Source organism: Oncorhynchus mykiss, chromosome 8 (assembly GCF_057628025.1).
Source record: "Oncorhynchus mykiss isolate SJ-2025 chromosome 8, ASM5762802v1, whole genome shotgun sequence".
NCBI classification, from domain to species: Eukaryota; Metazoa; Chordata; class Actinopteri; order Salmoniformes; family Salmonidae; genus Oncorhynchus; species Oncorhynchus mykiss.
The window spans coordinates 15,108,390-15,134,190 of NC_143029.1; the positions used below are offsets into that span (position 1 = coordinate 15,108,390).

Below are 25,801 nucleotides of genomic sequence, written 5' to 3' on the forward strand. Positions count from 1 at the left end.
CTCTGTAAGAGCTGCGGATTTTGTGGAGCGATGGGTGATGTGTGCAGAGGGTCCTTGGTTCGAGGCGAGGGATGGAAGCTATACTGTTACACACACAACTAAGTAAAACATGCTGTATAGCAGGGATCCACTAGATTCATCGAGCTGATTTTTTTTCTTGGGCGTATGGTTGTGGTGCCAGAGCATAATTATAAATTGGCCGCAAGAAACCAACAGATTTGACAAAAACTATTTCGAATATATTTGTATATGATCACACCTCTTATGTGTGAGAACTTTGGAACAGATTTCCAAAATATAAAACGACTTGGAACTGATTGTCTGGTGTTTTTAGTCATGTCCAACGAAACAAATTGGGCACCAAATAAAACCACAACATGACTGGTTCATAAACAATGTCTGCTCACAAATTATGGTTTACAAAATGTCATTTTTATTCATGTTACATAGGTGTTACATAACATCAGGGCATTAAACATTCTCACAAAGGTTTGGGGGCTACAATCAATGATTAGCAAAAACACTAGTGGTCTCAATCTCTAATGACAATCACTGGACAAACCAAACACCCTCTGACATGTGCACAAACCTGCAAAGAAAAGTACTGAACAAAAACGGGACTCTGTATGCAATATTGATTCCCCATTCCAGTGTACAGTGAAAAAAAAATTAAAGGGGCATGCATGCACTTATTCTATTGCCATTCCACATTCTTTTTTTTGTCTTAAAGTACCAACTTTTTATTGTCAGACATGCTACAAAGTAACACATTGAGGTGAATAATATAACTAGGAAGGAGTGTTTTGTAACCGTGGAGGGAGAGAGACCTTGTTACAAGAGCCCATGGATAGGACTTGCTCTGTTGACAGTTAACATCCCAAATAGCACCCTATTCCTTCAATAGTGCACTACTTTACTTTAGTCCACAGCCCTAGGGGCCCTGGTCAAAAGTAGTGCACTATAAAGGTGATAGGGATGTAACCACTGGTTGGATAGCCCCCACAGATTCATAAAATACAGGTTTCAGGAGTGTTCAAGTTACCAGACAATTTGTATCCCAAATAGCACCCCATTACCTTTCATAGTGCATTAGGTTTGACGAGGGCTCTGGTCAATACTAGTGCATTATAAAAAGGAATAGGGTGCCATTTGGGATAAACCCAATATGTCAGGTTGGCTTTCATGGGCCAGCAGGTGTTGACAGATGCAACTACCTAGCAACCTTTTTGGAAGACCAACACACAGGGGGACAGTGGAGGCAGCCAGAATTCCTGTCAAATTTGGGTCAGCTTGACATACCTTTCCCTCCCCACCATATGCCCAGGCGGCATGATACTTGCCGTTTGCAAATGGCCTTTCAAAATTCAGAAAACCGATCTTTCTGGACACACACACACATCCTATATTGTCATGTTGAACAGACAGTTAAAGTGAAGCTAATATTTTTTTAAAGCAGAAACTGCACATTAGGAAGGCGGGGACAAGCAAACTGAGGCATGGCGATAATATTATTTACTTAATTGAGCTTTTCTTCATACCAAAAAGCAGAGTCGTGGTGAAAACTAAAATGATTCATGTCACACACACACTGCAGCTCCATTGTACGACTGGCATTCATTACTAGAATCATTTCAAGTGGAACAATAAGGAATGAAGGTGTAAAAATGATTGTTTTCCTCATTTTTTTTGTTGTATTTCTTGGCGAGGGTTGACAGGGAGTATCTCAGTTCTCTCCATCTCCAGCCTCTGGCTCATCTGCTGCATTGTCAGACGTCCATAGCTGAAACACACAAGACAAAATACCATTAAACTGACAATAAGCAGCTCAGATATCCAAAAGACCCTGCTGGAGTGAAGTCAGACAAAATGTACTGACTACCGTAAATCACTTTGGAATCAAGTGTCTAAATGGTAAACAGTGCATTCAAAAAGTATTCAGACCCCTTCACTTTTTCCCCAATTGTTGTTACAGCCATATCTAAAATTGATAAAAAGGTTTTTCTCCACCACAATACCCCATAATGATAAAGCAAAAATAGGTTTAGAATCTCTCCAATTTCTTAAAAATAAATATGACATGTACATAAGTATTCAGACCCTTTACATTGTTGAAGCACCTTTGGCATTGATTACAGCCGCAAGTCTTCTTGGGTTTGACTCTACAAGCTTGACACCTGTATTTGGGGAGTTTCTCCCATTCTTCTCTGCAGATCCTCTCAAGCTTCTTCAGGTTGGATGGTGAGCATCACTGCACAGCTATTTTCAGGCCTCTCCAGAGGCTGTATGATCAGGTCTAGACCATTCAAGGACATTCAGAGACTTGTCCCGAAGCCACTCCTGCGTGGTCTTGGCTGTGTGCTTAGGGTCGTTGTCCTGTTGCAAGGTGAACCTTCACCCCAGTCTGAGGTCCTGAGTGCTCTGGAGCAGGTCTTCATCCAGGATCCCGCTGTACTTTACTTCATTCATCTTTTGCTCGATCCTGACGAGTATCTGTCTCGACAGCAAAAAAAAAAAAAAAACATCCCCACAGCATGATGCTGCCACCACCATGATTCACAGTAGGGACGGTGCCAGGTTTCCTCCAGACGTGACACTTGGCATTCAGGCCAAAGAGTGCAATCTCGGTTTCATCAGACCAGAGAATTTTGTTTCTCATGGTCCGAGAGTCCTTTAGGTGGCTTTTGGCAAACTCCAAGCGGGCTGTCATGTGCCTTTCACTGGAGGAGTGGCTTCCGTCTGGCCACTATCATAATCAGGCCTGATTTGGTGGAGTACTGCAGAGATAGTTGTCCTTCTGGAAGGTTCTCCCATCTCCACAGAGGAACTGACAGAGCTCTAGAGTGACCATCGAGATCTTGGTCACCTCCCTGACTAAGGCCCTTCTTCCTCCGATTGTCAAGTTTAGGAAGAGTCTTGGTGGCTCGAAACTTCTATTTAAGAATGGAGGCCTCTGTTCTTGGGGACCTTCAATGCTGCAGAAATGTTTTGGTACCCTTCCCCAGATCTGTGCCTCAACACAATCCTGTCTCAGAGTTCAACAGACAATTCCTTCGCAGCTTGGTTTTTGCCCTGACCTGCACTGTCAACTGTGGGACCTTACATAGACATGTGTGCGCTTTTCCAAATCATGTCCAACCAATTGAAATTACCACAGGTGGACTCCAAGTTGTAGAAAGATCAAGAATGATCAATGGAAACAGACTGCACCCTGAGCTAAATTTCAAATCTCATAGCAAAGGGCCTGAAAAATACGGTTTCGCTTTGTGTGTAAATTGAGGGGAAAAATGTCATCCATTTTAGAATAAGGCTGTAACGTAACAAAATGTGGAAAATGTGAAGGGGTCTGAAAACTTTCCGAATGCACTGTGTAATGTGTAATATGTATATAAAAAACCTATGCTCCACTTGGTTCAAATCCTTAGACCATAGCTTGTCACTCAACTGGCTCCTGCTTGCCATTAAAATACTGAAATGAGATGCACATACACTAGACTGGGTTGCAGTCACAGTGTCTGTGGGTGTATGGTGTGTGGGATGTGTTGATGAAGCGACCAATCCCGTGGCTCGGTGGGGGGAGGTCAGAGGATACTTACTGTGAGGTTGTCTCTAAGCAACTGCATGATGAGGGTACTGTCTTTGTACGAGTCTTCGCTCAGCGTGTCGAGCTCGGCAATGGCATCGTCGAAGGCCTGCAAACACACAAATAACAATGGTTGATATGCATATGAACAGGGAGATGAGGCAAAGATGGAGATGGACAGGAGAGAGATGGCACATAATGCAGCTGTGTGTGTGTGTGTACACTGAGTAAACAAAACATTAAGAACACCTTTCTTATATTGAGTTGCAGCCCCCCTCCCCATTTGCCCTCGGAACAGCTACAATTCGTCGGCGGATGGACTCTACAAAGGTGTCGAAAGCGTTCCACAGGGATGCCGGCCCATGTTGACTCCACAGTTGTGTCAAGTTGGTTGGATGTATTTTAGGTGCTAGACCATGCTTGATACACACAGGAAACTGTTGAGCGTGAAAAACCCAGCAGTGTTGCAGTTCTAGACACAGTCAAACCATAACCAGTTCAAAAGGCACTTTTTTTTACGCGTTTGTCTTGACAATTCACCCTCTGAATGGCACACATACAAGCCATGTTGTAATTGTCTCAAGGCTTACATTTTTTTTACCCAGCCTCCTCAGCTTCATCTACACTGATTGAAGTGGATTTAACTAGTGACATCAATAAGAGTCATAGCTTTTACCTGGTCAGTATATATAATGGAAGGTAATGTTTTGTACACTCAGTGTATATAGTACACCCCATAATCTCACCCTATATAGAGCACTACTTTTGACCAAAGACCCATAGGCCTGGTGTCAAAAGAAAGCACTATATAGGGGATCTGGTGCTGTTTGTGTGGGCTGCTGTGTTGTCTCATCATCCCTACCTGTTTGGCCAGTGAGCAGGCCTTCTCTGGAGAGTTGAGGATCTCATAGAAGAAGACAGAGAAGTTGAGGGCCAGGCCCAGGCGGATGGGATGTGTGGGCTGCATCTCCTTCTTGCTGATATCAAACGCCTCCTGGTAGGAGTCTTGAGAGTTGGATATCGTCTCTGTGGAAAGGGGAGGAACCATTGAGATAGAGCTCCAACTCTAAAACATTGTCTACGTCCCAAATGGCACACTACTCTTCAAGGCCCATAGTCAAAAGAAGTGCTCTATTAAAGGGAATAGGGTGCCATTTGGGACAGAACCAGTCTTTCATTACAAACTTTGTAAATTTGAAATATTACTCCTCTAGGTAGGCCTATCCATCATTGCTGCAAATGGGGTCACTTTCCTTTCACTGGTCTGGCCACTGTAAGCATTCCTGAAAGCTAGGCTACATGAGGTAATGGGCTTATAAATATCCTTTGTTGAGCACCGGAGCTACATTACCGACGACAGGACGGTGGTAGGCCTGATCACCAACGACGAGACAGCCTATATAGGGAGGTCAGAGACCTGGCAGTGTGGTGCCAGGACAACAACCTCTCCTTCAACATCAGCAAGACAAAGTCGCGGATCGTGGATTACAGGAAACAGAGGGCTGAGCACGCCTCCATTCACATAGACGGAGAAGGTTGAGAGCTTCCTCAGTGTCCACATCACTAATGATCTACCATGGTCCACACACACCAACACAGTTGTGAAGAGGGCACGACAACGCCCCTTACCCCTCATTAGGCTGAAAAGATTTGGCATGGGCCCTCAGATCCTCAAAAAGTTATACAGCTGCACTATCGAGAGCACCTTGACTGGATGCATTAACGCTTGGCATGTCAACTGCTTGGCATTCAACCACAAGGCGCCTCAGAGAATAGTGCGTACGGACCAGTACATTACTGGGGCCGAGCTCCCTGCCATCCAGGACTTTTATAACGGGCGCTGTCAAAAGAAAAATGTGTCAGACCCCAGCCACACGTCAGACTGTTCTGTCTATTACCGCACAGCACCAAGTCTGGAACCAACAGGACCCTGAACAGCTTCTACCCGAAAGCCATAAGACTGATAAATAGATAGATAAATAGTCCAGGTAGGTATTTGGTTATCTGCATTGACCCTTTTTGCACTAACCACATATGCTGCTGCTACTGAGTATTATCAGTCACTTTATTCCAAGTTATATGTACATATCTACCTCAAATTCTGTTGTACCCCAGCACATCGACTCAGCTATATACACACAGGGTAGCAGTACCAAGTTATTGTTACTCATTGTTTATTATTAATGCGTTTTACTCTATTATTTCTCTATAACAAATGGAAGGGCCTGTAAATTAGGTGTAGACTAAGTGAAATTTGGTTGCTTACCAAGCATGTGACGAATAAAATCTGATTTTGATTTGAATAGTGCTATGGCATTTTCTAAGAACAACAATGTAACAAATAATCCCTGGATATGTTACATGTGGATCAAGTTGCAAAGTCCCTGGCCTGGTTGCCAAAATAAGCCAGCAAGCGTTAGGCTACTAACTAACGAGGCCTACATTTCAACATCCTCCCTCCCTGTTCAAACCTCCTCAGTTGGGGCGGTGCTGTAAGGGGAAAACCATGACAGCAATTCTGTGCAGTCTCGTGTTCAGTGGCTGAGGCTTGCCAGGGAGGAGGCGGCTGGCAGATAGGGCTCTCACTGGGGGGGGGAGGGCATGGCAGGAGGAAAAGAGAGAGAGGGAGGCAAGGAAGGGAGAGAAGTATGGAGGGAAGGGAAAGAAGTATGGAGCGAGGGAAGGTAATCATGGATGGATGAGATAGGGAGACATGGGAGAGGGACGAGGGAGGGAAAGAACCCCGCAGCGGCAGGGAGGGAACATTCATATACCCATCACCACGTTCACAGACCAAACTCACTCAGCTTGCATTAAACCAACAAGCTTGCATCCCCTGGAGCGAGAGGTCTGGATGGAGCTCCAGACACACACAACATTTGCTAGATGAGCTTGTTTTGAGATCAATGCGAGAGCTGCATGTAACCACTTCTGCACATTTGTTCATATTCGTTGTTAGTGAGTTATTAGCCCAGTTACAGCTCATTTCTCGTCAGCATTGGGGGAGGGGTTGCTTCCTACAAGAGCACAAAATGTACATTTCTAGACATCTTTGGAAAGCAAGTCAGGTAAAGAGCTTTTTTTTTTAGGTCTTAAAGGGACAGTGCTGTATTTTGAGACCGGCTTGAATAAAATAAGTAGCCAATAAGAGAAAGGGAGATCGTCAACTCGTCAGCTGTACAACAATGCATTCAACAGAAATGTACCTTCCACATTTAACCCAATCCCTCAACAATAGGCAGAGGGTAGCATCATTTGTCTGAGTCGCTGAAATAATGGCATGGGAATAATTAATTTTATTTTGTAAAGTGGTCTCTTGAATCAAACATTTTCAGTCAGCTTGTCTGAAGGACCAGTGGGCAAAAAACAAACAGGTTGATGTAAATCCCTACACGTTTTTTTTTTTTTAAGTCTCATGAATGTAGGCCTACATTGAAAACCACACATTGGCTGAATGATAAACACAGCTTTTTAAAATGTTTTGGGATACACTTTCTCCATTGTTTTTTTTTTTTTTAAATGGTAGGCCACTGATAGGCCTGCATTACGATCAAAAAAGCCACAGTAGTCTACTTGGCCACTGTTCTAACTAACTTAAAAGCAGGTATTGCCTTAGTGGTCACAGTAAACTCGTGGCAGAAGACGGGAGAATTTTCACAGTTCTAAAGTGCGCGCAGCCGGCCCCGAAATTTGCTTTAGTGCCGAAGAATGATAAAACATTGCTTGGTAGCCTACAAAATATTGCTATATAACCACCAAATACTTTGTCTTTATAAAATAATTCCTTCCAGGACTCAAAATTAATGGCATCCTGTCAGTGATGACAGATCTAAAATTAATACAACCATTGCACATTAAATAAGAAATATATTAAAAAGCAATGAGGCTGATGCAACCGATCAGACCATTCAGCTTAAAAATGTTGATCAAGTTGTATTTCATATTATAAGATCAACAATATGCACATGGCTGTAGGCTACACAGGAATGTTCCAAACTGCAATTAGCGGGAACACTGTTCTCAAAAGCACACCACGTGCGTGAGCGGTTTCATGTGACAGATGAAACCGTTAGAAATCAAGACCGGAGCTCTAAAGACGTATCAATTAGCATGGGTTACTAACATGACTAGGATTATGCCTTTGGCCGCACAAGAAAAAGTCAATTGGCATATTAAGTGTTTCTAATATAATTCCCTCAACATTTATATGGCTACTTTGAAACAAGGTAAGACATGCTTCATAAAATATAAAAAACATTCAGGCTTTAAACAATTACGTTCATGGTAAACGGTTTCAAAAATGCTGAGCACCTCCACCCACCTTGAATCTGAGTGGTGTGCGGTGCGCAACAGGCACAGTCCTTCACTCTGTCTTGTGACTATTTGATCTGATGAACCGTGCCTCAACTATGTCGACAAAATCAAGCCTCTAAACGTTCATTATTATTTGTCAAAACATGACTGCCGTTTAGTCTAACTTTATGCAACTGGAAGTCTCATTAAAGTTAAGCTACATTTTCTGCCACCTCCCTCATGTCAGCATCGGTTTGGACATGAGGCTGTAGCAAATATGCATATCACCTACACATTGACATGTCGGCTTTTTTATTGATGTATATTAAAAATAGATTAGAATATTATTCCAATGTTGGCCCCTCTGGTCAGAGTAATTGCTAGTGATTTTTTGGGGGCATTGTCCTGTAGAAAAACAAATGATAGTGGGACTAAGCGCAAACCAGATGGGATGGCGTATCACTGTAGAAACAGCATCCCCAGAAAAGCACCCCCCACCTCCATGCTTCACAGTGGGAACCACACATGCAGAGATCTGTTCACGTACTTTGTGTCTCACAAAGACAGCGGTTGGAACCAAAAACCTCACATTTGGACTCATCACGCATTAAGGACACTTCTATCGGTCTAATGTCCATTGTTCATGTCTCTTGGCACAAGCAAGTCTCTTCTTATTGGTGTCCTTTAGGTAGAGGTTTATTTGCCATGAAGGCCTGATTCACACCTCTGAACAGTTGATGTTGAAATGTGTGTTACTTTAACTCTGAAGCATTTATTTGAGCTGCAATTTCTGAGGCTGGTAACTCTAATGAACTTATCCTCTGCTGCAGAGGTAACTCTGGGTCTTCCTTTCCTTTGGCGGTCCTCATGAGAGCCAGTTTCCTCATGGCGCTCGATGGTTTTTGCAACTGCACTTGAAGAAACTTTCAAAGTTCTTGAAATTTTCCAGATTGCCTGTCCTTCAAGTCATGGACTGTTGTTTGTCTTTGCTTATTTGAGCTGTTCTTGCCATAATATGGACTTGGTCTTTTACCAAATAGGGCCATCTTCTGTATACCACCCCTACCTTGTCACAACTGAAATGGATCAAACGTATTAAGGAAAGAAATTCCACAAATTAACTATTAACAAGACACACCTGTTAATTGAAATGCATTCCAGGTGACTACCTCATGAAGCTAGTTGAGAGAATGCCAAGAATGTGCAAAGCTGTCATCAAGGCAAAGGGTGGCTACTTTGAAGAATCTCAAATATATATTGATTAGTTTAACACTTTTTGGTTACTACATAATTCCGTATGTGTATCTCATAGTTGATGTCTTCACTAATATTCTACATTGTAGAAAATAGTTTTAAAAAAATAAAACACTTGAATGAGTCTGTGTCCAAACATTTGACTGGTACTATATATATATATATATATATATATATATATATATATATATATATATATATATATATATATATATATATATATATATATATATATATATAGTATAGGGAGAGACAGCGAGGCCAGTTGGAGCCAGCAGCCCAATAACTCCTGAGAGAGTAGATTTGAGTCCCAAATGACCCTCTATTCCCAATATAGTGCACTACTTTTGACCAAAACCCATGACTGTAGTGCACCTTATAGGGAATATGGGGCCATTTGGGTCATGGTCCAAAGTAGTGCACTATGTAGGGAACAGGGTGCCATATGGGACGTAGACTGGAGACCCACTTACCCTTCTTGTCGTCTCCAGAGGCCACCTCAGCCAGGTATCTGTAGTAGTCTCCCTTCATCTTCAAATAGAACACTTTGCTCTCTGCATTAGGGGCATTTTCAATCAAATATTTGCTCAGCAGCCCCTGAGGGAGAAAACAGACAGGAGGAGAGTTCATTTAAATTTTACGAATTCCATGGGCACGTCCCAAATGGCACCCTATGCACTACTTTATAGGGGTTCCATATGGGATGCATCCTATCACAAATAGCTATATCTTTTTTGTAACACCCATAAAATTGTGATGACTCCTTCATTTGGCTTCATTCCATCTTATTAAAAACACCCTAATCTGCCTGCCTGGCTGTCTCGCACAAAAACACGATGGAAAATGGGGGTTTTGTGCAACAACAAAACAGGATGTAGTAACTTTACTTTGATGCATCATTCGATTAGTTAACATGAAAATCAGAGCATCTACAGTGGCATGCCTTAACTTCAGTTGCAAAAAGGGGCATCTCACTTTCGATCCCCATCAGTCATCCAAGCTGTACTCGATGGCTTCACCGTTGCCTCAATTTGTTGTGGGTGTAACACAAAAACAGGTTGTGGTGGCATTCACATAACACCGGTACGAAACAATGAGCACTCTACAGCCAGCTTCCTGTGTGAGCCAAACGCCTCTCCACTTCCTTTTAAGGGCAAGCTGCTAACAGCCGAAGACAATAGTCCTGCCTAGAGACCACGTGTGACAGGTAGCCTGGTCCCACAAGTTTGTGTCCTTGTCTCCTCCATTGCCGTCATTGGCACGTCAAACTTGTTTCACGTGGTAATGAGTGACAGAGTTGGCATGGCAGCACAAACGCTGGCTAAGACTACACGTGTGGCATGGTAACAGCTAACCAGTTGCCTGCTCCCTGCGGAGGTCAGGAGTTCCACATGGAGAGGCCACTGTTCAGCCTAAAGGAAGGAGGGAGGAAATACAAAGGAGGTTTAATCTGGGTCCAGAGGGAACACTGGCCTGAACCCAGATAACTCAGTGAAAGATGCTGAGGCATAGATATAACCCAGTGGAAGGCTTGAGTGAAGGTGATACCATCCACAAGCTGCCGTTCATGCTGGCTCTCTAATACCCGATTATCAGCTCGGCATGGGCTGACGACAACCTGAGTGAGAGGCACTTACAGGCAACTATACTCTGCCCTACCAACTGTTCAGTGAGATGACATAATACTGCTATAGATATGGACAGCCAGAGGGGAGAGTACAGCTTAACTGCTGCTTGTTCTGAGAAGTCACTTGCTTAAACACACGTTTCAGCCAAGCAGCCAACCCAGGAACAGGGTTGGACCAGCCACCATTTCCTCTGCGTGGCATCAGCACCAACATGGAGAAAGGGGCACTCCTGTATCCTCAGCAGCCACAGCAGTTTGTGGGTGTTAGTAGCAGGCTAGCAGGCCAGTGAAGCAGAGGTCCCTCTCCTCACAGGCTCAAGGCATGATTTAGTACCGCTGACCATTTTACCAGGAAAAATAAAAACCTCAATCCAGCATGACAGTTATAGTGAAGAGCGTACTTGTAGATCCCTCAAACGAACATGAATGGTCAAGAATTATATAGACCACTTCTCTGCCTTCATCCACATTTGGAACTCACCCATAGACACCCAATTTCCCATTTAGTGCACCACATTTGGTCAGGACCTATAGGACTCCGGTCAAAAGTAGTGCACTATGTAGGGAATAAGTTGCCATTTGGGTCATCTCTAGTGGGAGGATGGGAATCAGGACAGAAGATCCCTTTTCTCCACCTGTCGTCAGCAGCAACCTTGTCGCCTCAACATGTGCTCAGACATTCAGCATGTGTATCAAATGGTACCCTATATAGTGCACTACTTTTAAACAAGGGCCCTATGGGTAGTGCACTATAGGATGCCATTTTAGACATCCATTTAAAAAGACAGATAGGGACATGACAGCAAAAGAGCTGGGGCCTAACTCTAGGCTAGCTTTGTCTTTTCCTCTGCACCACAAAAAGTTAGCCACTGGGGCTATTTTACCACACACACACACACTGATGCAGGGACTGGTTTGAGTTTACTTTACCTTCTATAAATGTGATACGCAACTCTGGCGTGTATGTCGGTTATAGTTTACTCCGTTTCCTACATGAGTCATCGCTCGCCCTCATCCTTTTTGCCGCTAACCACACAAAGCCCTGCCCCGTCACTCAAGGAGAGAGCAGTTTCTCAACGACAGTCACAAGCATTTTGTTGACGTTCACTTTGCATGGTCAGATGGGCACAATGTTGGTGACAGAATGCTTATGGAAAGCAGCATAACTACACTATTAGTGTGTGGTGTCTTACTATATACAAACTACTGTTTGCTAGTTTATTTTCTTAGCAGGGAGTTTCTAAATAAAAAATTAAGAAGCAACAATAAAATAACAGTAGCGAGGCTATATACAGGGGGTACCGGTACAGAGTCAATGTGCGGGGTTAGTCAAGGTAATTAAGGTAATATGTACATGTAGGTAGAGTCATTAAAAAAAGTTACGATGCATAGATAAACAGAGTAGCAGCAGGGTAAAAAAGGGGGAGGTGGGGGGGGGGCAATGCAAATAGTTTGGGTAGCTATTTCATTAGATGTTCAGGAGTCTGGCCTTCTAGACAGAGTTGCAAAGAAAAAGCCATCTCAAACTGGCAAATAAAAATAAAAGATTAAGAAGGGCAAAAGAACAGACACTGGACAGAGGAACTCTGCCTGGAAGGCTAGCATCCTAGAGTTGCCTCTTTACTGTTGATGTTGAGACTGGTGTTTTGCGGGTACTATTTAATGAAGCTACCAGTTGGGGACTTGTGAGGCATCCGTTTCTCAAACTTGACACCAATGTGCTTGTCCTCTTGCTCAGTTGTGCACCGGGGTCTCCCACTCCTCTTTCTATTCTGGTTAGAGCCAATTTGCGCTGTTCTGTGAAGGGAGTAGTACACAGCGCGATATGAGATACTCAGTTTCTCACATGGAATAGCCTACATTTCTCAGAAGAATAGACTGATGAGTTTCAGAAGAAAAAGGTCTGTTTCTGGCCATTTTGAGCCTGTAATCAAACCCACAAATGCTGATGCTCCTGATACTCAACTAGTCTAAAGGCCGCCAGTTTTATTGCTTCTTTAATCAGAACAGTTTTCAGCTGTGCTAATATAATAGCAAAAGGGTTTTCTAATGATCAATTCATCTTTTAAAATTATGAACTTGGATTAGCTAACATGCCATTTGAACACAGGAGTGATGGTTGCTGATAAATGGGCCTCTGTATGCCTATGTAGATAATCCATTAAAAATCTGCCGTTTACAGCTACAATAGTCATTTAAAACAATGTATTCTTTCAAAAACAAGAACATTTCTAAGTGACCCCAAACTTTTTAACGTTGAGTTAAAGTGACTATGCATAGATAAATTGAGTAGCAGCAGCGGGAACGAGGGGGTGCATTGCAAATAATCTGGGTAGCCATTTGATTAGATGTTCAGCGGTCTTATAGCTTGGGGGTAGAAGCTGTTTAGAAGCCTCTTGGACCTAGACTTGGCGCTCCGGTACCACTTGCCGTGCTGTAGCAGAGAGAACAGTCTACAGTGCCTTGCGAAAGTATTCGGCCCCCTTGAACTTTGCGACCTTTTGCCACATTTCAGGCTTCAAACATAAAGATATAAAACTGTATTTGTTTGTGAAGAATCAACAACAAGTGGGACACTCATGAAGTGGAACGACATTTATTGGATATTTCAAACTGTTAACAAATCAAACTGAAAAATTGGGCGTGCAAAATTACTCCTTTGTTTTGATCACGCTGAGGGAGAAGTTGTTGTCCTGGCACCACACGGCCAGGTCTCTGACCACCTCCCTATAGGCTGCCTCGTCGGTGAGCAGGCCCACAACTGTTGTGTCATCTGAAAACTTGGTGTTGGAGTCGTGCCTGGCCATGCAGTCATGAGTGAACAGGGAGTACAGGAGGGGACTGAGCATGCACCCCTGAGGGGCCCCTGTGTTGAGAATCAGCATGGCGGATGTGTGTTGTTACCTACCCTTATCCTGGAAGTCCAGGATACAGTTGCAGAGGGAGGTGTTTAGTCCCAGGATCCTTAGCTTAGTGATGAGCTTTGAGGGCACTATGGTGATGAACGCTGAGCTGTAATCAATGAATAGCATTCTCACATAGATGTTCCTTTTGTCCAGGTGGGAAAGGGCAGTGTGGAGTGCAATAGAACCTGCATCATTTGTGAATCTGTTGGGGCGGTATGCAAATTGGAGTGGGTCTAGGGTTTCTGGGATAATGGTGTTAATGTTAGGCATGACCAGCCTTTCAAAGCACTTCATGATGGGAGTGCTACGGGTCAGTAGTCATTTAGGCAGGTTACCTTAGTGTTCTTGGGTACAGGGACTATGGTGGTCTGCTTGAAACATGTTGGTATTACGGACTCGGACAGGGGTTGAAACCGTCAGTGAAGACACTTGCCAGTTGATCAACGCATGCTCGGAGTACACGTCCTGGTAATCCGTCTGGCCCTGCGACCTTGAATGTTGACCTATTTAAAAGGTCTTAAATTGGCTGCGGCGAGCGTGATCACAGTAGTACGGAACAGCTGGGGCTCTTATGAATGCTTCAGTGTTGCTTGCCTTGTAGGTTTGTGTCACTGGACAGCACGCGGCTGTGATTCCTTTTGTAGTCTTATAGTTTGCAAGCCCTGCCACATCCGACGAGCGTCGGAGCCGGAGTAGTACGATTCAATCTTAGTTCTGTATTGACACTTTACCTGTTTGAGGGTTCGGAGGACATAGTGGGATTTCTTATAAGTTAGCTTGCTACTCGAAGTAAGAAACATTAATTAGGGTCACCTGGAAACAGTGAACAGCACTTTGGCTCCAACCTTATCAATAATTCCTCACTGGCTTGTCACGTAGATTAGGCCAGAAGGCTAAACTGAAAAACCTAACCTCTATCAAATAAAAAGATGGTGGTGCCGCAAAAGTACTTCTGTGCAAGGGTGTTTATTTACATAGTGAATCCGGAAGAAAAACAACAGTACTGCCATCCAAACTACACATTAAGGGTGACAGCTTAAAAAAACAATGCTGCCCCATCAACAGCTCAAACCAAAATGGTTCCCCCCTTGAACTGAAAGAGAGACTCCTTTTGTAGGGGAAGCCCCTCCCATCAGAACTTACCCAGCACTAATTAATTAAGCAATTACCTTCATCAAATCCTACATTTTCCACTCAGCTAAACATAATGAATTATATACATTGCAACACATTTCTCAAAATACAATAAACCAATAACACATTAACAAAATCCCATCCCTGCTGACATGGAATCTTCCAATATGCTCATTCACATGAACGAGCTTTATGAGGGTGTGTTTGACAGCATGAGTTAAGGTTGCGGAATAGGATGCCGATTCTAGATTTAATTTTGGATTGGAGATGCTTAATGTGAGACTACAGTCTAACCAGACACCTAGGTATTTGTAGATAGAATAAAGTGTGAAATGTCTGTACTAAGATAGTGAAGTTAACAATGTTGGTCAACAACCAAGATAACGTAGCTGATAACGGAGCAGGGAGGCGGATGAGTCAACAGGTTCCGCACATTTTTATATAGCTCTTGTATCTCTGCAGCAGATATATAGTAAGCAATATGTTTGTAAAATCAATCGCATTATTGAATCGCAGTGAGATCAAATTGTGAGGTCCCCGGCAAATCCCAGCCCTACTATCCATGGTGGTCAGATCAAACGAACAGCATGCACGATGATCACAAGAGGAGTAGGCCTATGGTAAAGAAGGTTATCGGTACCATACACAATAATACTGAGACTCCAGTATATCAGCAGCTGTAATCATTCTGCATAGTTATCCATCACCCGAGTGGCACAGCAGTCTAAGGCACTGCTTCTCAGTGCTAGAGGCTTTCACTACAGACCCTGGTTCGATTCGTTCCGGCGCCGACAGAGATGGCCGCCTCTCTTCGCGTTCCTAGGAAACTATGCAGTTTTTTGTTTTTTTACGTGTTATTTCTTACATTAGTACCCCAGGTCATCTTAGGTTTCATTACATACAGTCGAGAAGAACTACTGAATATAAGATCAGCATCAACTCACCATCAGTACTACCAAGAATATGTTTTTCGCGACGCGGATCCTGTGTTCTGCCTTACAAACAGGACAACGGAGTGGATTCCATGCAGCGACCCCAAAAAAAAACAACTCCAAAAAAGAGGGAAACGAGGCGGTCTTCTGGTCAGACTCCGGAGACGGGCACACCGTGCACCACTCCCTAGCATTCTTCTTGCCAATGTCCAGTCTCTTGACAACAAGGTTGATGAAATCCGAGCAAGGGTAGCATTCCAGAGGGACATCAGAGACTAACGTTATTTGCTTCACGGAAACGTGGCTCACTGGAGAGACTCTATCCGAAGCGGTGCAGCCAACGGGTTTCTCCACGCATCGCGCAGACAGAAACAAACATCTTTCTGGTAAGAAGAGGGGCGGGGGCGTATGCCTTATGACTAACGCGACATGGTGTGATGAAAGAAACATACAGGAACTCAAATCCTTCTGTTCACCTGATTTAGAATTCCTCACAATCAAATGTAGACCGCATTATCTACCAAGAGAATTCTCTTCGATTATAATCACAGCCGTATATATCCCCCCCCCCAAGCAGACACATCGATGGCTCTGAACGAACTTTATTTAACTCTTTGCAAACTGGAAACCATTCATCCGGAGGCTGCATTCATTGTAGCTGGGGATTTTAACAAAGCTAATCTGAAAACAAGACTCCCTAAATGTTATCAGCATATCGATTGCGCAACCAGGGGTGGAAAGACCTTGGATCATTGTTACTCTAACTTCCGCGACGCATATAAGGCCCTGCCCCGCCCCCCTTTCGGAAAAGCTGACCACGACTCCATTTTGTTGATCCCTGCCTACAGACAGAAACTAAAACAAGAGGCTCCCACGCTGAGGTCTGTCCAACGCTGGTCCGACCAAGCTGACTCCACACTCCAAGACTGCTTCCATCACGTGGACTGGGACATGTTTCGTATTGCGTCAGACAACAACATTGACGAATACGCTGATTCGGTGTGCGAGTTCATTAGAACGTGCGTTGAAGATGTCGATCCCATAGCAACGATTAAAACATTCCCTAACCAGAAACCGTGGATTGATGGCAGCATTCGCGTGAAACTGAAAGCGCGAACCACTGCTTTTAATCAGGGCAAGGTGTCTGGTAACATGACCGAATACAAACAGTGCAGCTATTCCCTCCGCAAGGCTATCAAACAAGCTAAGCGTCAGTACAGAGACAAAGTAGAATCTCAATTCAACGGCTCAGACACAAGGGGCATGTGGCAGGGTCTACAGTCAATCACGGACTACAGGAAGAAATCCAGCCCAGTCACGGACCAGGATGTCCTGCTCCCAGGCAGACTAAATATCTTTTTTGCCCGCTTTGAGGACAATACAGTGCCACTGACACGGCCTGCAACGAAAACATGCGGTCTCTCCTTCACTGCAGCCGAGGTGAGTAAGACATTTAAACGTGTTAACCCTCGCAAGGCTGCAGGCCCAGACGGCATCCCCAGCCGCGCCCTCAGAGCATGCGCAGACCAGCTGGCCGGTGTGTTTACGGACATATTCAATCAATCCCTATACCAGTCTGCTGTTCCCACATGCTTCAAGAGGGCCACCATTGTTCCTGTTCCCAAGAAAGCTAAGGTAACTGAGCTAAACGACTACCGCCCCGTAGCACTCACTTCCGTCATCATGAAGTGCTTTGAGAGACTAGTCAAGGACCATATCACCTCCACCCTACCTGACACCCTAGACCCACTCCAATTTGCTTACCGCCCAAATAGGTCCACAGACGATGCAATCTCAACCACACTGCACACCGCCCTAACCCATCTGGACAAGAGGAATACCTATGTGAGAATGCTGTTCATTGACTACAGCTCGGCATTCAATACCATAGTACCCTCCAAGCTCGTCATCAAGCTCGAGACCCTGGGGCTCGACCCCGCCCTGTGCAACTGGGTACTGGACTTCCTGACGGGCCGCCCCCAGGTGGTGAGGGTAGGCAACAACATCTCCTCCCCGCTGATCCTCAACACTGGGGCCCCACAAGGGTGCGTTCTGAGCCCTCTCCTGTACTCCCTGTTCACCCACGACTGCGTGGCCACGCACGCCTCCAACTCAATCATCAAGTTTGCGGACGACACAACAGTGGTAGGCTTGATTACCAACAACGACGAGACGGCCTACAGGGAGGAGGTGAGGGCCCTCGGAGTGTGGTGTCAGGAAAATAACCTCACACTCAACGTCAACAAAACTAAGGAGATGATTGTGGACTTCAGGAAACAGCAGAGGGAACACCCCCCTATCCACATCGATGGAACAGTAGTGGAGAGGGTAGCAAGTTTTAAGTTCCTCGGCATACACATCACAGACAAACTGAATTGGTCCACTCACACAGACAGCATTGTGAAGAAGGCGCAGCAGCGCCTCTTCAACCTCAGGAGGCTGAAGAAATTCGGCTTGTCACCAAAAGCACTCACAAACTTCTACAGATGCACAATCGAGAGCATCCTGGTGGGCTGTATCACCGCCTGGTACGGCAACTGCTCCGCCCTCAACCGTAAGGCTCTCCAGAGGGTGGTGAGGTCTGCACAACGCATCACCGGGGGCAAACTACCTGCCCTCCAGGACACCTACACCACCCGATGTCACAGGAAGGCCATAAAGATCATCAAGGACATCAACCACCCGAGCCACTGCCTGTTCACCCCGCTATCATCCAGAAGGCGAGGTCAGTACAGGTGCATCAAAGCTGGGACCGAGAGACTGGAAAAACAGCTTCTATCTCAAGGCCATCAGACTGTTAAACAGCCACCACTAACATTGAGTGGCTGCTGCCAACACACTGACACAACTCCAGCCACTTTAATAATGGGAATTGATGGGAAATGATGTAAATATATCACTAGCCACTTTAAACAATGCTACCTTATATAATGTTACTTACCCTACATTATTCATCTCATATGCATACGTATACACTGTACTCTATATCATCGACTGTATCCTTATGTAATACATGTATCACTAGACACTTTAACTATGCCACTTTGTTTACATACTCATCTCATATGTATATACTGTACTCGATACCATCTACTGTATCTTGCCTATGTTGCTCTGTACCATCACTCATTCAAATATCCTTATGTACATATTCTTTATCCCCTTACACTGTGTACAAGACAGTAGTTTTGGAATTGTTAGTTAGATTACTTGTTGGTTATTACTGCATTGTCGGAACTAGAAGCACAAGCATTTCGCTACACTCGCATTAACATCTGCTAACCATGTGTATGTGACAAATAAAATTTGAAATTTGATTTGATTTGATTTCAGACTATCACAACTGCCGTGATTGGGAGTCCCATCGGGTGGCACACAATTTGCCCAGCGTCGTCCGGGTTAGGCTGTCATGGTAAATAGGAATGTTCTTAACTGACTTGCCTAGTAAGATAAAGGTAAAATAAAATAAACTTTGGTTGAGTTTGTAAGAGTTCATAAGCTTACCGTAGGTTATACAAATGACCTACAATAATCAAGACAGAGGGCCACTGGAGAGTGTAGGGCACTAGCCCAGAGGCGCCCCATGTAGAGGGCACTGGCCCAGAGGGGCCCCGTAAAGCAGGGCGCTTTAACAGATGGCCAGTGCAGAATTAGAGCACCCAGATGTGGCTCAGTGCGCGCGCTAGCTCAGTGCTGAGCCTGCCACACCAGCACACCCTCAATGGACATCCGTCTATCAGGGTCACAGCTTCCTATACAGGAAGTGACAGCAGGATAATGCCATATGTGTAGTTTATTTTTAAAGAAGAGTTCCACTTAACCATACGAGGCTATTGGACAGGCATAGATCTAGAAGGGTGACATTAGATGAAGGGGGAGACTGGGATTGAACCCTGGTCCTCGTGGGGAGGAGTGTACGCATGGCTTGTGCCCTGAGGGTCACCCACTTGATCAAGGCTCTGCACGCCATGTGTGTAGGTTAAGTTCAGGGTCTGTGTGGACGAGAGCTTGGCTTGCGTAGATCAAAGGGTGTTGAGTAGAGGATGGACCCATCTGGAATACTAATGACCGGCTTTAATCCACCACAGTGATTGATCTAAGCCCGATCTACAAGAGACACAATATAAGTGAGATTTTCCTCCATCACCAAACATCTAGCTAATGTACAATAAATGTGTCTGGACAACTGTAAAAGCCACATGTGCTCAGGACTTGTGTGCCTGTCTACCATGCTATATGTTAAATGTTTCAGACAACCTGTTGAATGAAGTCACTGCCACACAAGTCCCCCTTTTGGACAGGAAACCACTCTTCCTCGGTGTCAAGGATGTGCATTAGGTTCTGTATCAAACTAGCCTGGCTTTTGGAACCGATCCATCCCCTTTCCTTTGAGGCCCAGGTCTGCATTCCAAACGACATATTCCCCATAGGGCCCTGGTCAAAAGTAGTGAACTATATAGGGGATAGGGTGCCATTAGGGACGCAGACCCTGATGTGGAGGACACCTCCTGTTCGGAGGGATAAACTGAACAATACAGTTAGACGTCGCGCAAACATCTCTTAATCTGCCAACAGCACTAATGTCGCTGCCCTATTTAGAGTAAGGCGGCTACATACATTCTTTAGACACACACGGTTATTGTGCTGGTTGAGTAGTTAACACTAGAGAAGAGAGTACTACATTAAAGCTGAATACAGTGAGCCCACGGGAAGGTCATGAACTACTACCAATGAGAAACTAAATCTTGGTTTTACACATTGGGCAAGTATGTCAAGAACGCCAAATAAACTCTGACAAAAGGTGGCGAGGGCCAATACTTAAAATAAATAAACAAGTGATACTGGCAAGAGCAGAGTGGAATTAAGAGTAAATTAGCCTCGTTTGACATTTAGCCCATAGCCTCTGTATAATTTGGATGTCAAGCAGCAGTATTTGTTAAAGTGGATGAACACTAGGGACTGTGACCTGTAATCTCTCACAGATTACATGTGCTGTCTTTCACCATGGCCACACCTACTCAAACCCTACAGCCAGGTGCAACAATAAACTTTCCCATAGTGGCAGTAGATGGGACATGGAGCAAACAGGTCAGGTAACTTCCAGCTAACACACGTTATGGGGTCTCAAATGGCACCCTATTCCATATTTAGTGCACTACTTTAAACCAGGGCCCTACAGGCTGCCATTTCAGATGCAACCATGGCCTTCTGTTGAACAAAGAACTGAGGGACAGCAAAGGCCACAGGATCCACCAGATAGGGTGGGGGGATATGACCAGCCCATGACAGCCAAACTTAGTTGATCCCCAAAATAGTGTTCCCTACTACATGGGAAGGAAGGTGTGTGCTTAAAATTAGTTCAGTTCCACAGGAAATGCATGAAACAACCATCCTGTACAAAAGCAAAAATAAAATGGCCTTGGATTGAAAAAAAGATGGGGGGGACACATTCTCAAAATGTAGTAGTAACAGAATTATTACAGCGCTGTCAAGTCATTTGCCAATATTATCAGTAGCACAGGTCCAACTCAAAAAAAAATAATGTTTTACGCGTCATCATATCTAGATACTGTAACATCTCCACTGGAGGCCCAGTTCACTGGCTGCTGCTCTGCCTTATTGATCTGGCATATCAAACTCAAGCAGACAATCGAACTAAACCACACAAGTCTGCCAAGTAAAAGTAGAGCCCCTTACGTGAACATTTGCCATGGCCTTTGACTCAATGTCTGACTGTTCTGTTGACAACCCTAATAAACTATTCAGTGAAATTTAAAGAAGGAAAGAAAGAGGTGCTGCCTGCCTTACGACACATTATTGAATGGGAGCAGCAGTGGAAGTCATGCCACTTCACCACTGTGGCTCAGAATCAATTGGGGCAGACTTTCTGCATAGTTTCAGATAAACGTCACAAATAGAAGCATTGCAATGTCAAAGTCCATGAATGAGGGACTTATGACAGCGCCATTGTGCACTACTAGTAAATCGATTTTCATACAGAGAGGGGGATACCACTACTCAGTCAACCGAATCACCATTTCATTCCCCAAGAAAAGGAATGGATGACAGCTTATTTTGCTTTTCAGTTTCTCAAATCAAGAGCCCATTGGTAATTGTATGAATCCTGTTGTGTTAAGCTACCATCTATCCAAGTTGGTGCCGCCCTCAGCCTCACAGAAACATAGTGTGTTGGTGATTCTATCAATCAAGCTTTTTATAACACAAGTGACCCCGTTTGCTGCTTGTGCTGAGCCTACAGGCTGAGATGGTTTATTGCTGTCGTCACTGAATATCTGTCCTCAATTTACAGCAGAGAAGATAAACGAGGTAAATCAAATGTGGCTCTCAAAGCCATGCATGCCCATACTGGCTAGAAGAAATACATTAACTCACCAATACATCGTTGCAGATGTCTCGTAACTCTGTCTCCACCTTCTCCCGGTACTCCTTGACCATCTGAAGCTTCTTGTCGCTGCCCTCTGTCTTCTGCTCGATGGCGGAGATCACCCGCCATGCAGACCTCCGGGCCCCGACAACGTTCTTGTAGGCGACCGAGAGAAGGTTCCTCTCCTCGCATGACAGCTCTGCACCCTTCTCCGTTACCTCCTTCATGGACGAAGCCATGTCGTCGTAACGCTCCGCCTGTTCGGCCAGCTTGGCTTTCTGAATCAGCTCCGTTTTATCCATGTTTGTGAGTTATCGTATGTTCAAACTGTCGCTTGCAGTTTCAAAGAAAGTCCGAAGATGTGAGAAGGGGACAACGGTGTGGGGACAGATCGTGTATAACGATAGTTATAATCTTTGGGCAGGTGGGTGGAGGTACAGGTATGTTATCCAGACACCTGGGGAAGAAAATTGTTTAGGATGGTCAATGCATGCACACCTTGTAAGGCCGTTTGGTTGGCTAGCTAGTCAACTCAACTCAGTTCACCTGTAACAAAAATAAATCAATTCAATAACTTGTTAAGATAACATTAGCTAGCTGGGATACCGAACTGACTTGCCTAGGAGATGGGAAACGCCATTTAAATTGTACTAATGCCCATTGTGTAAATTGCCAATGAGTCGTCAATGGGCCGCACGGTGCAATCTGGACGATTCTGAGCGCTCATTCAAGGAGTCAATTTCATGAACAAGTACAACAATGCAAATCTTTTCAGATATGTGAGAATTACCTTGCTCTCTATAATATTGTAGATTTGGAATAACCACATTATGTACTTTCGAGGAAAATGGGAAGGTTTCGCGACTCATATCCTGACTGAGAAGGGATTGCGCAATGGTAAGTTTAGCACCCGCGTTACACACCATGACACAATTGGTCGACAGTCTGCTGGGTGGGGCATTATACGTTTCTTCATACATTTCCCAATGGGATTCTTATCTCCTCCATTCTCTAATATCTCTGATTATACCATAATGAACACGGAGCCAGATGTCTCACCGGATGTATAAATCTGAAGCATCTGGTTGGAATTTCCACTCCACAACAAATATGGTGAGGAGAGGAAGATCAGTGGCCGGCAGTGTTACGAATAGACAGCACTAAGTTATGTTTTTTTCTGGTTTCAAACTATTGTTTACAAGGCGTGCAAGTGCACAAATACACTAAACAGAGCAGGCATTCCCTAAAGGAAATAGGCATACTAGAACGTGCCAAAAGGATTTCACTAACTCCTGCTTGGCTCTGCCCAACTCCTTGCCTGTTCACGCCACTATGCTTAATTTGCTCCCATTGAAAACGACACAGGTGAACCATCTTGGGTTAGTTATAAATATCTTTGGATATACCTTAACTTTTCTGCTAGTTAGCTAAAGTAACATACTCTTCCAATTAGTTGCTAAGGGAAGTTCACGAGGGGCGCAGCAGTCTAAGGCACTGCATCTCAGTAGTAGGGGCTTCACTACAGACCCTGGTTCAATCCCGGGCTGTATCACAACCGGCCGTAATCGGGAGTCCCTTTGGGCGGCGCACAATTGGCCCAGCGTCGTCCGGGTTAGGGGGAGGGTTTGGCCGGGGTAGGCCGTCATTGTAAAATAAGAATGCGTTCCTAACTGACTTACCTAGTTAAATACAAAAGGTACAAAAATAAAAACGCATTCACCACTTGACTAGCTAACAGACAGTTAATGGTTGGAGGACTGATATGTTGTAACTCAAAAGACTTGTTCAGGAGTTAACATCCTAGCCGCTACAACTGCTGCTTTCTCGTTAAAAGCAAGTGTGTTGTTTTGCCCTGACAAGCGAATACTAACTAGCTTGCTTGACTAACCCCGCGCGACACAGAATGAATCGTTTTTATGAAGCACCACTGCACTGGCGACCAAACGACATCGTATAATAACTATCCATAGACAGTTTACATTTCCTTACAAAATTGGAACAATCGAACTTCATGTTAAATGTAATAACCTACACATTAATTTCCAAGATTGAAAGAAAAAAATGTTAATATATTTCCCCAACCTTTACCTGGTTCCAATCCGCCACTCCGAGTAAATACCTTACGAAGATATTGGGGCAGGGAAATAATCTATGCCTTCAACCAAATCAGACCAACGGGCGTGTCTAACAAAACGGTAGCCCAATGAGAACCCGTTTTTGAGACGGATCAACCAACACTGTTAAAAACAAGAATCAATAGGATGATAGCGCGGGGGAAGAGGCGGGCTTTGAGGCCACGGGGTCTCCTCAAATTAAAGCAAGGGAGAAGACGTCATCATTACCATGGATATCTAACACTTTTCCACATCACATATGCCGCGTTCAAAACAACTGGGAACTCGGAAAAATGCGAAGTCAAATCATGACGTCAGTGATTTTCAGGTCGGAAAGTTGAAGCTCTAGAAAGAGGTCCGAGTTCCCGAGTTGGAATTCCGAGGTGGATGACCAGTCAAATCGATTTTTCCAGTTGGAGCTCGTTTTTTCCGAATTCCCAGTTGTTTTGAACGCACTGAAGTCCGAAATCGGAGATTTCCGAGTTCCCAGTTCCGAGTTCCCAGTTGTTTTGAACGCAGCAAAACGCACACACAACAACACACAAACAGTATCAGTAGGCCGCTAGTGGGTGTGGCAGGGGGAAATGATACACACAGTTTTGCAATAAACTTTGCATTTAACATGTAATTGATGGATGTATCAGCCTATTCTGTTTTTCCCAAAAGTGTGACCACCTAGGATTAAATAATAAGCTATTACAAGGTTTATGAATCAGTACACTTGTTTTATTTGCATTGGATAGATTTGCATAGGATAGATTGCCTATAGTCATCATGGGTTAAGGAAATAGTTATTCACAGGGAACTGGTCAAAAGTAGTGGACCATGTAGGGAATAGGGTATGACTTCTCTTTGGCAGCTGGAAATGAACACATTAGGATGATCAGTAGCATTAAATGTAGAATATTTAACCAAAGTAATTGTGAGCGCTTTGATGATATTTCATGGGAAAATGTTTATAATCAAGTCGATGCAGAGTCTGCTTACCAGACTTTTCTCACATCTTTCAATCCTGTATTTCACCACTGCTTTCCCGTAGTTAAACCACAGAGAGCAGTAGGGTTCTGGAAACCTTGGTTTACAACCGTTCTCAAAAAATTCTCACTTTAAAATAACTGTCCCCTGAATTCTGCAAATTACAAAAAGTATAAGAACAAATTTACTCACCTACTTTGGATATCCCCAAAATTATATTTTACTAACACATTTCAAGAATCCTTCAAATAATATGAAGTCATCTTGGAAAATCTTCAATCAACTGTTTTAAAAAAAGCATCTACAGTAGAACTATTCCATCTAAATTTACTGTTCCAAATAAGACCTACAGTGACACCGATGTTATTTCATGTGAATTTAATAACTTTTTTGTGAATGTTGGTTACTCTCTGTCAAATACATTTAAGAAAACTGATGGAAATCCCTTGGATTACATTAAGGGACATTTGGTGTATAAGAGAATGTTGGAACATGTAAATCAACACTGTGTTCTATATGAGCACCAATATGGTTTTCGTAGAAACTACTCTACAGATATTGCTTTTTTGCAGAGTTGCAAAGAAAAAGCTATATCTCAGAC

The 25,801-nt window shown here is 44.0% G+C and overlaps 1 protein-coding gene across 2 annotated transcripts; it reads right to left on the reverse strand.

Moving 5' to 3' along the window:
• Nucleotides 1-410: 410 nt before the first annotated feature.
• LOC110529446 (14-3-3 protein zeta) lies at nucleotides 411-24,647 on the reverse strand. Of its 2 annotated transcripts, none has more exons than XM_021611617.3 (6): nucleotides 24,194-24,647; nucleotides 22,120-22,568; nucleotides 9,601-9,724; nucleotides 4,443-4,606; nucleotides 3,594-3,689; nucleotides 411-1,780 (listed from the first exon to the last, which is right to left on the reverse strand). In XM_021611617.3, exons 2-6 carry the CDS (start codon nucleotides 22,411-22,413, stop codon nucleotides 1,724-1,726), a joined length of 735 nt encoding a protein of 244 aa, XP_021467292.1. In that variant the 5' UTR covers nucleotides 22,414-22,568; nucleotides 24,194-24,647; the 3' UTR covers nucleotides 411-1,723. The 2 variants fall into 2 exon arrangements, with proteins under 2 accessions (XP_021467292.1, XP_021467291.1); XM_021611616.3 differs by having other exon boundaries at nucleotides 24,200-24,418.
• Between the last annotated feature and the right edge of the window lie 1,154 nt (nucleotides 24,648-25,801).